We start from the raw sequence: 11,868 nt of genomic DNA, 5'->3' as shown, positions 1-11,868 counted from the left end.
GTTTACTTCCTTTTTAATTATATTTTTATTAAATATTTATTTATTTGTGAAAATGCTTTGTCTTCTAAAGTATCAGTATGTTTATTTTACACAATTATTTTTAATCCATTTTCAAATGATTTCAAATTTCTTAAATATAAATTAAAATAAATAAAATTATATCAGCTTTATATCGGCCACCCTGCTTTCCAAGATATCGGCATTGGCTGTCAAAAAACACATATCGGTCGACCACTACTCAAGAGTGGAGGCAGATGAATGCGAGCTGGCAGACTGGAGAAGTCCTGCATACGTCACTAGAGAGAGAAATCTGTCATTTTCACTGGAAGGTCCTGTTGTGACATTCTGATTAAACCTTCAAGGTCATATAAAATGTAAAAAAAGAAAAAAAGAAACATGCACGGATGAATTGTTCACAATAAGGTATAACATCCATTAAGAAAGTAGGGTAATCCAAACATTTTATGTGGTATAACATGCACTGATGAGTCAAACACATTATGAGCATTAAGAAACCAAACATGGGCCAGTTTTGCCACCCCCGCAGCAAAGTCTGCATCATACACAACATGCCACATTGAATCTAGAGTCTGTTGCAACTCAAGTGTTCTGTCACTTGTCACATTGTGGGTTTGAGCGGTGATGTACGACTACATCTGATGGGACTAATAATAGCACTCATTAGCACATCTTGCTGTGTCAGTGAGTCAGTGTGAGATGCTAACAGACTCACAGTACCCCAACATCTCTCTATAACGCTCTAATGCACTTTAAACTGTCGACACATTCAAGGGAAACTTTAAACACTGCGTGAGCTGGAACTTGCAACTGGACTTTAGTATTAAAATGTATTTCCAAGTGAAACGGAATATTGCATAGAGCATGGGGCTTGAATTTAGCTCAACTCCTCATAATCTCTGGCTCGCAGAAAACTGAAGGTTGGAGAAGAAGGGTTAAGGACGTTCTGCCTCAGGCTGTAAAACTGATGTCAGCAGAAAATGAGCGCCATTCCAGAAGAGAAGCAAATTTTCAGGTGTTGACTAAAGATTACGAAGACAATTTATTTCTGTAGATTAACTTGCACAGATTAAATGTTCACCACAAGACCAGTAATATGTGCTAACAAACAGGGTCTATTTTGATTTTATGCAGACTTATTTGGTTCAGAAGCACAATCAGCTGAACTATTTTGCTAATAAAGATCTTTGTGCGCTCTATAAATATTTAAGGTGTTTTTCATGGGGATGGTGTATGGAGGGGACAAGTCCTAATTAGATGTAGAACAACCAGGATATGCTAATCAATGACCCACTTTTTTAATCACATTAAATATGAATGCATGTGACTAGGAAACACCGAAAAAGGGAAAAATACAAAGACGACAACATGATTTTTCTTGTTCCTAGTCTTACTGTGAAAAATTCAGTCTGTTAACTTCAAAAAACCCCAAACATTCACAGCAAGTTCCTCTGGTTGAACAGGGCAGCTAACCATCAAGCACACAACAGAGCACTATGAAAGTCTGTACATGCCATGACCTCTGCTTTATACACGTATACAATCATACACAAACACACAATAGGCTTGTGAGTCAGCAGCAGTCTAGGTCTAGCTGATACATGCCTCAACCGCAGCCTCTCATTTACCCATCAGACTCACTCACTGATGACAGTAAACAGCGCCTGAAGATGTTCATTTCTACCCTCACTAACATTTATAGCTTCTGCTGTGTCAGTTCCCAGTAGTTATAAGCAAAATATTGAATATTTACATTAAATGAAAGCAATACAGATGTGTCAATAATGTCTCTTATCTTGTCAGATAAGTTTTTTTGAATTGTCTGTTTCAGAGACCAAACTGTCAGGGGCCATTTACACAGTTTTTGCATTTCCATTGTTTTTCTACATGTGCTAGACAGATAAACGTGATTGACCACTGCACTCGAGTGTTTTGCAGTGTCTCATGCATGACAAGGCATTCTAAAAATGCAGCGCTCAAGTTAAAAGTAGTTTAACATTTAAAAAACGCTTCTCTATACTTAGCATTTTTAAAATTCCATTCATGCTCGGCATCTTGTGTTTTTAAACACAAAAACTTGTTCTGTGTGAATCACTCCTAAAGGCTGATTTATACTTCTGCGTCGGACCTACGCCGTAGCTTACGCATAGACGCACACCCATATGCCGTAGCCTGACGTGCACCTCTCCAAAAATCTAACAGCGCGTCAATTCTACGCAGACCGCAAGCGCTGATTGGTCTGCAAGAGCCCCTCCCTCCATATGTACTTGAGTTTTGTGTGTGTTTATGTGCACTTTAATATATTTTAATGTTACACCTTCTTATATAAAATAAAACAAAGCAAAGAACAAGTGTCTTATCATTTATTATACTACATAGCATTATACATCAGTAGTTGTCTGCAACAGACAATGTTGATCTGACGTGGTACAAGTCCTTGTTCAGATTGAAAGAATACCATCATCTCCTGTTCCGTTGTTGTCTCCTTTTTGTAGTTTTAAATAATGATTTAATGATTTGATATTTATTTGCCGCCGTCACGGCTATAATGCTTCTCCGACGAGCCGCTTCTTCTTCGGCTTTTGCCGTGGTACTGCGGGTTACACCAGCAACATGCCCGTGGACACTGCAGACTAGCGGTTTGCATGTGTACTGCACGTTGACGCGGACAACGACGCAGAAGTATAAATGAAAACTGACGCATAGCCTACGGCGTAAAGGCTACGGCGTAGGTCCGACGCAGAAGTATAAATCAGCCTTTACACATCATGCACAGCCACTTTACTACATAAAATAATTTCAAATCAATATTACATATCCATTTATTTATTCCATCAATAGCTGTGTAACAAGAGGGATAATGTTCAATTATCCAGTCATTATCACAAAATAAATCCCTTCAGAATGAACACCCTGACAGGATTTATTAGGCAAGAATCTGAGTGTATATCTATATATCGTCAAAATGCTTAAAAAAATTAGCCCTAGTTGCCAATGAATGGCTTATCTATGAATTTTAGTGTGTGAATCTCTCTCAGAATTCTTATATTCTGAACTAAATCAACAGACAAGTCAGTCAGGGGAAAGTGTTGCAATGTACTGATGCCAAACACTTCAAAAAACTAAACATCTGACCCGTCTCGAGTGGTTTTATAGTGGACAAAGGGTCCGCTGAGTCCCGGCACCCCCAGTGCGGTGGAGCTGAACCCAGAGCTTGGACTTGAGAAACTAGCCGAAGGGTTCCTGTATGTCATCCCTCTGTCCCCGCCAAGAGGAGACACACTGTAATGGTTCTCTGGGTAACTGACAGGCCTGTGGGAAGAGAAGGAAATAGCTAGTGAGAAGAAAAACAAAGCCAAAAGATCTGGCCAATAGTTGGTTTCCCTGAGATTTTAACTATATGCCGAAATGTCTCACCTTTTTGCAGAAGTGTGTTGGGGCTCTCTGTAAGGAATGGGGATCAGAGCTTTTTGTGTACGGCTGGGAACTGGTGGGGGTCCGCTGGGGGTCCAGCGCTGAGCAGAGCTGTGCGTACCAGGGGGGCTGTCCCAGCGCCATACTGGGGTTCGCTGCCCTGATCGATACCCTGCAGCCACTGGCTCTGCTTCTCCCTTCTGCTCCATCATCTTCATCTCGTACTCCTCCGTACAGCCCCTACAAACACACAATCATTCCATACGTTATTCATTTTTAAATATGTAAATAACTAAGTTCTCCCTTCTGCTCCATCATCTTCATCTCGTACTCCTCCGTACAGCCCCTACAAACACACAGTCATAAATTATTCATATTTAAATATGTAAATAACCAAGGACTCTAAAACTGTCATCAGTTCATCACTTCATACCTCATAACAATATATAATTTATACACTACAGTCCAACAGTTTGGTCGGTAAAAATGTCTTTTAAAATCTTTTAAAGTCTCTTTAAAAGTGCCCCAATGCTGCATTTATATTTGATCAAAAAATACAGTAAAAACAGTAACGTTATGAAATATTACAATTTAAAATAGCTGTTTTCGACTTTAACATGTTTTAAAATTACTCCAGTCTTCAGTGTCACACAGTTTATTATTTTTGTGGAAACTGATGCATTTTGTCAGGATTCCAATTAATAGAAACTGCAATATGAAATAGAAATCTTTCTTACATAATAAATGTCAATTCTGATCAATTCCATACATCCTTGCTAAATAAACGTATTAATTACTTAAAAATCTCACTGAATCCAAACTTTTGAACAGTAGATAATATAAATATAAATAAATATATTAAAACCTCTGGGAACCCCTACACCACAGTGATCATAGTTGCAGCCTCTGAAAATGCCACGCCATTATTTTATTTGCATTATATTATTATAATGATCCACGCTGGTTTATTATGGTTTGCATTTTAGATAAACCACCCCAAAACAATTTTTGTGGCTGGTCATTTAGTATGTCAGTCTCTTCCTGTCTACACAGGCAGATCTTAATCAGAATAAGCTGACATGATGATCAGACGGCTTGTCTCAAGTCAAAAGTCTGGCTATGCGAGACTAGGTTGATTATGACTGAAAAATGTTCGTCCTGTGTTAAAGTTTACATATTTTAAGGGATGTTTCAAAAGAATGGTTCTGCAGTAATTTGAGTGTGTACTTGAGCACAGCGGGTCTGGTTCACTGACAGATTAGTCCCAAATCCCTGTTGACCAGTACACTAACCCCTACTGAATGCCAAACAGCATGAGGATGAAACGCTCTCATCAGCGGCAGAATCCCTCTGGGTCTCTCTGCTTTCTGATGATCTGATGATGATGAGAAACTGAAACCAACCCCCCCCGTCAGCACTTTCAAACAAGGACTCAAGTCAAGGTAACTGTCCTTTTATTTGACTTTATTCTAAACATCAACTTTATCAATCTCATCTACCCCCATTTAGTTTGTAAGCAGAGAGGGTAATTTACTCTCCTGACAAAATCATTAAAAACTAATAGTACCGTTTCAAAAGTTGAGGTTCAGTTCTTTTATTCAGCAAAGATGCATTCAATTTATTAAAAGTGACGATAAAAACCTTTGTGTGTACGGCTGGGAACTGGTGGGGGTCCGCTGGGGGTCCAGCGCTGAGCAGAGCTGTGCGTACCAGGGGGGCTGTCCCAGCGCCATACTGGGGTTCGCTGCCCTGATCGATACCCTGCAGCCACTGGCTCTGCTTCTCCCTTCTGCTCCATCATCTTCATCTCGTACTCCTCCGTACAGCCCCTACAAACACACAATCATTCCATACGTTATTCATTTTTAAATATGTAAATAACTAAGTACTCTAAAACTATTATCAGTTCATAACTAAACATTTTTATATCAATGCGGCTTGTCTCAAGTCAAAAGTCTGGCTATGCGAGACTAGGTTGATTATGACTGAAAAATGTTCGTCCTGTGTTAAAGTTTACATATTTTAAGGGATGTTTCAAAAGAATGGTTCTGCAGTAATTTGAGTGTGTACTTGAGCACAGCGGGTCTGGTTCACTGACAGATTAGTCCCAAATCCCTGTTGACCAGTACACTAACCCCTACTGAATGCCAAACAGCATGAGGATGAAACGCTCTCATCAGCGGCAGAATCCCTCTGGGTCTCTCTGCTTTCTGATGATCTGATGATGATGAGAAACTGAAACCAACCCCCCCCGTCAGCACTTTCAAACAAGGACTCAAGTCAAGGTAACTGTCCTTTTATTTGACTTTATTCTAAACATCAACTTTATCAATCTCATCTACCCCCATTTAGTTTGTAAGCAGAGAGGGTAATTTACTCTCCTGACAAAATCATTAAAAACTAATAGTACCGTTTCAAAAGTTGAGGTTCAGTTCTTTTATTCAGCAAAGATGCATTCAATTTATTAAAAGTGACGATAAAAACATCTATAATGTTACAAAAAACGTCTATTTCAAGTAAACTATCTTTTCATCAAAGAATCTAGAAAAAAAATATGTATCGTTTCCACAAAAAAAAAAAAAATATTATAGTAGAATGATTTCTGAAGGATCATGTGACACTGTAGACTGGAGTAATGGCTGCTGGAAATTCAGCTCTGGCATCACAGGAATACATTACATTTTAAAATACACTACAATAGAAACAGACATACGATTTCACAATATTACTGTTTTTTGATCAAATCAATGCATCCTTGGTGAGCTTAAGAGGCTTCTTTTATAAACATTAAAAAAAAAAATCTTACCAGTAGTGTATGGTTACAAGACCAGGAAGTCCATTAAAGCACTGCTATCCTGGCTATCCTACCCATCCAGCCACTAGCAAAAATAACCAAAGCCTCACAATTCACCTGATATTCCAACCTTTACTCTAGTAGCACCTTCTGCCCCTTGACATCTATATTTCATACATAATCATCTTTATTGTATGCTGCTACCTATTATTATCCTCCATCCACAGGGAGGGAGAAAAAGACCGAGAACCGAGAGTCAGAAAGCCAAAATAAGACAAAAGGAAGGAAGGAGGAGAGCGAGAGGAGGAGGGGGAGAGTGGAAAACACACCAGACTCCACAGCGCATCTGTCTAATACAGCAAAAAACTCTCTTCTGAAGACCACAAGGGCACAGAAACTAGCCCTGACTGACTACACCGACACGTTGAGAATGTATAGAGGACAGATAGAGACAGAAGATGTAAACGTAATTCTAACTATCAACTGTACTGGTATAACTCATGTTTATTTAAACCTGTCACCTACAAAGATGCCCTAAAGTCTGAGACCACTAATAAAAATGCTACCATTTTACATTGTTTTGCATTATAATTCTATCTTTAGAATAATCTTTCATTACAAATTATATTATGAGTATAGCAATTTGAGTGAAAAATTTTATTAACTTTTTGTTTTTGCTTTGCTCCTTTTGTTATAACAATAGCAGCCGTTTATGTAAAAGCCGATGATCATGCTCTAATCATTATATTGTGGCGACGATTTAAGAATTTGTTCCCCTGATTTAATTTGCTCCCTTTTTCTGATTAAAGCATGGCCACAATTTAAAGTCACAATAAAAACAACGTAGCGACAGTAGTAGTGGTTCTATCCATCTGTTGTTGATTGATGATTGACTCAGGAAGATCTGAATGCGAGCATGTGATCGATTGTTAGAAAGGGGAGGGGTTTAAGCGGACTAAATGATTGGTGACTAAATGTCCATGATTCAGTTAAAATGAGGGAACAAATTAATAAACAAACCTATTTTTTCCTCATGTTGTGCAGGGCTCCGGAACTTTGAAATAATACATTTTAAATAGTACTTTTTTTTTTTTAATAGTACAAATATTAAAAGAAATCTTGGTAAAACTATTTTACAGTGTCCTCGTGTCCTTGTTACACATTACATGTACTTACTACAGTAATAACAGTAAATTATGCATAATTACATGCAACTAAGCCTAAGCCGAAACCCTAATCCTAACCCTATAGCAAGTACATGTTGCTAATTTATATGACTCAGTTCTTAAATGAAAAAAATACACAAGGACACCTTAAAATAAAGTGTAACCCAAATCTTACAGATTTCGTTTTTATATCATGTTTTAAAAAATTTCCAGGATTAAATGAAAATCCCTTATTTTCAATGTGGTCTCAGACTTTTGAATTCTACTGTATATTGTGCTTCACTTGAGAAAATAATAATACATAATAATTCCTCAGCACACATAAACGCTTCCTAATCAAAGAGACAGAAAGCCACGCTTGGACAAAGGCTAGAAAAACCCTGAGCGTGAAATACATGAGCACAGCCTCATGTTGCTGCACTGGAGATCTTCCTCTTCATCACTAAAAGAGTGCTGTCAGCTCCACCACTCCTCTTTTCCTGTCATCCATCCATCCATCCATCCGTCCAACACCTTCACCGTGTCCAAGTATTTTCATTCCTGTGTCATTCATTGTTGTAATGCAATTGAGTTCCAGTGTTTCACATCCATCCTCTCTTTGTCTCCAAGCCCATCACTAACCTCCGAGTGTAGACCAGATTGTTGTATCGGATGTCCGCGGCAGCGCCATGAGGCTCTGACTGACAGCTGAAGTACAAACGAGCCCTGACAACCGGACACACACACAGATTTCTGCTCTCCACCCCTCCAATCCTCTATTTCACTATGATAACAAGAGGAACGAGAGAGAGAGGGAGGGTGAGATGGAGAGAGAAAGAGGAGGAGGGGTGTTCCTCCCACTTTGTTTCCGAGCGAGGAGGCGCTCAGACATGCCTCAGCATCTACGGTCTTTATATTCTTTCCCAGCATGCTAAACACGCAGCCCGTTCCCTGTCAGCCTCACATTTCTTAATTAAAACCCCTTTATTTATTTATTTTTAGCCCCTTGTTCACAGATTCCAGGCTTTAGTCTCATGCAATCTGCTCCTCTGGCACACCTCGACAAACAGAGGCTGGACCACTGAGAGGGAAAGAGATACAAACAGACGAGGGAAAACGAAAGAGATAGAATGACGGAAAGACAAGCATGTCGAAGCATGCAATTAACACGCTCTTTCGTTCCACGGCACAGTGTGGGTGGGAGGTGTTGGGATGCATGTGTGAGCGAGAGAGAAGGAGTTTACTTGCGTAATTTAACCACAACGGCGAACACATGTCCCGCTAGCACGCAATCAAACACGCTGCTGAGTAATTAGCCCCTAACAGCAGCCACTCAGAAGAAAGTTCAGAGTCATGCGACTCTAAACTGTCAAACATGCGATATGAAACACAATGTGCATTAAGAATATAAATGTAAAAAATTGCATTTTGATTTTGAAGGCCAAAATATGAAGTTTAGAAGTCTAAATGCGCCTGCATACATACCTTTTCGATGCAGCAAAATTGAGGCTTCATATAATCACTGTTTTCATTTGTAAACTGTTCCATCCCTCTCTCCTCTCCTCTTCTAACACTCTCTTTCTCTGTCCCTCTCTCTAACACTCCCACTCACTGTTCCCCTGAGAACTGAGGCGTCTGCCAACGTTCTCAAAATCTGGTGAGTGCCTGTGTGTGTGTATGTGCACGCGCGCACGGGTGTGTGTGTGTTTGTTGCATCAGACAAAGAGGAGGTACGTACGAGTGAGAGAAACAAAAGCTTTTTCCCTCTTGTTTGAAGATACATGTAGTGTTTTTTGTATCACCTATAAAAACAGTGAAACTGAATCTTTGAATTATGTCAGCGGGGTTCCGGCCGGCGGGCATTTATAACAAGCAGCATTAATTCTGCCACGAGGCTCGTCATTAATCTTTCCAAAACGAGAATGGGTCTCCAGAGGGGTGCAAAGTGCAAAAAAACCAATAACAACAGCCCTGTCAGATCCGAAATGTGCTGTTGCCCAGATTTTAAGCTTAAAGCTGCGGTTTTCTGTACAGAATGACTTTTGCTGAGTTGAGGTTCCTGCCTTCATCTGTCAGAGAATGTCTATTCTGTGAAAGTGAAAACACTGACAGGATTTATATTTTATGTTTTCTGAAGAAAAGGATTCCAGGATTGCACAGGAATTTACCTGGGCTGCACTGTAATTGTATATCTGGCATTTTTAAAACCATCCGCACAAACAGACGTAATGAATTTGATGCTCTCTGGAACATCATAGGCAACTGTACACTGAATGAAGAAAGCAGTCGACTCTCTTGTCTCTAGACTATGAGACAGGCTGGAGTCCGACAGTCTTTTATGGTGTTCTCCATTAATGATTTATCAAAGCGGAATGAATTTAATGGAGTCAACGACAAGACGTTTTTCGATACTCGATGGTATCGAGGCAATTCGGTCGGTGCCTAAAAAGTATCGAACTCGATACCCAGCCCTAGTCACAAGAGCTATCTAACATTCTGATCAAAATCTCCTCTGCAGTGGTATTCAATTAAAGTTCTAAGAGGTCCAATCTCTACAATTCCTTCCCAGCAAATGTCCAAACAATCATACCTTAAACTGATTCAGAAGTGAATTTGTAGTATATGAAATGAAATAACCCAAATTACTGCAAGAACAATTATATGGTATTATGGCTTGCTCAACTAATTTTTAAATAAACCAATTAAAACGTTTTTTCAGGGTATGTACAGGAACAGGGTATAAAAAAGATATATAAATGAAATACATATGTGAAATGATTTGTGGTTCTGACCTGGACCATGGTTTTCTAATTGGAAACCTCTTAACAATGCATCACCACCATTGTGTTTATAACTATTTGCATCAATACTATATATGCTTGGATCAATATTTCCATTATTATGCTGCATCCATAATTATATTTACTAACACTTAACAATAAGGTGTCATTTGTTAACATTAGTTAATGTATTAACTAACATGAACTAATGAACAATACATTTGTTACAGTATTTATTAATCATTGTTTGTTCGTGTTAGTTTACAGTGCATTAACTAATGTTAACAAATACAACTTTTGCTTTTGTAAAGTGTTACCTTATATTTCTTTAGAATTATGTTTGGATCCATTGGATCCTGTTTTACATTTCATGTTATGGCTGATAACTGATGAACAGCAGATTTAAAAATTGATACTGTTTTGTCTAAATAAATAAAAAATAAAACAGGAATTTAAAGCCAATCTTTGGCTTTAAATAAATGCTACCAGTAAATGTTGGCATCACAATATTTATGTACAGTATGAAAAATGGATATTAATTTTGAGATTTGCTAAATATTAACAGCATCCGATTTCTCAAACAGCAGCCGTCTAGATTTCAAAATGGCGTCAAACTCCAAGAATAAGCGCAATTTCCCAAAAGCCTCACCTGCGGGCCCTTCCCTCTTCAAAAGGTGGAATAATGACCACTTTTACGGTGACCGAAGTCCGCAGTAGGTCGATCATCTGCTCGTGGGAGAGCGTCACAGCGGCAACTTTGCAGATTTCAACCAAACGGCTACCCTGCCGGAGACCCGCCTGCCAAGCAAAGCCGTATTCCTCCACTTCGGACACAGTTCCGGCCAGACGCACATGGAAACCAAGCTGGCCTAAACCATTACGTCGCAACGTCATATCAACTGTCTCACAACCTATAGTCAATGCCTGCAAGGAAAAAAACACAGACAGGATATTAGAGACTATAAATGTCATATCCCATAATGCAAACCAATGAATTGACTGTCCATGTATGTTGTATCAGTACCTTACCTTAAGTCTCTGCACCACCTCTCTGATATCTTGTGCACTGCCCTCTGGTACCCGTAAGGCAACGTGGTCTCCTCTGCCATAGAAAATCTTCAGTGCCAGTCTCTCTGCTGTCCAACCAATCACATCAGCACAGAAACAGTTAAATATCACCTCTTTGGTGGAGCAGTCCGCCAGGACAATGTACTCGTTGGAGATGGCTAGAGCACAGGGAAGCTCGGTGCCTCCGCCACTGAAGTCCTGCGCAAGTACGCGCCAAACAAGTGCCCCTAAGGCACCCATTTCCGCTCCTTCGCGTGCCCGGATGCGTTCCTTGCGTTTGGAGGCCAGAGAGATGAGATTGTTCAGCTTGCCAGCCGTGTCGAGTGGCGTAGTGGAAATGCAGTTCTCCGCCAGGTCCCGCAGGTATCCTTGGCGTGTGCGGGTTGCCATGGCATGGAACTTCTCTGATTTGTGCGCAGCATTCTCTGCATTGATGATCTTGGCCAGCAGGAAAGCGCGAAAGGCAGCTGGGTCACGGAACGTCAAGCCACTTGAAGGTAGCGGCGGACCAAATGGAGGGACGTCCTTCATGCGGGTCACTGCCACACTATAGGAAAAAAGAGCTGATTACTTATTTCAACCAATCCCAGCAGAGTTTTTACTCACTGAGCTACATGTTCATAACATATCTCAGTAATCAGCTACAGGC

At 39.8% G+C, this 11,868-nt stretch overlaps 1 protein-coding gene across 1 annotated transcript in view; it reads right to left on the bottom strand.

Annotated features, from left to right (window-relative positions):
* sipa1l3 (signal-induced proliferation-associated 1 like 3) overlaps positions 1–11,868 on the bottom strand; it is a 133,400-nt gene that overhangs the window by 14,817 nt on the left and 106,715 nt on the right. Inside the window, exons 9-12 of the mRNA XM_016575952.1 lie at positions 11,181–11,766; positions 10,801–11,075; positions 3,436–3,672; positions 3,154–3,330 (exon numbers count right to left, since the gene is read on the bottom strand). Coding sequence (XP_016431438.1) covers positions 3,154–3,330; positions 3,436–3,672; positions 10,801–11,075; positions 11,181–11,766 — 1,275 coding nt within the window. The remainder of the gene's footprint in view (positions 1–3,153; positions 3,331–3,435; positions 3,673–10,800; positions 11,076–11,180; positions 11,767–11,868) is intronic.

This window comes from Sinocyclocheilus rhinocerous, unplaced genomic scaffold, assembly GCF_001515625.1.
Source record: "Sinocyclocheilus rhinocerous isolate Xijiao unplaced genomic scaffold, SAMN03320098_v1.1 scaffold23, whole genome shotgun sequence".
Classification (NCBI taxonomy): domain Eukaryota; kingdom Metazoa; phylum Chordata; class Actinopteri; order Cypriniformes; family Cyprinidae; genus Sinocyclocheilus; species Sinocyclocheilus rhinocerous.
This window is presented reverse-complemented; position numbering and strand designations above follow the sequence as displayed.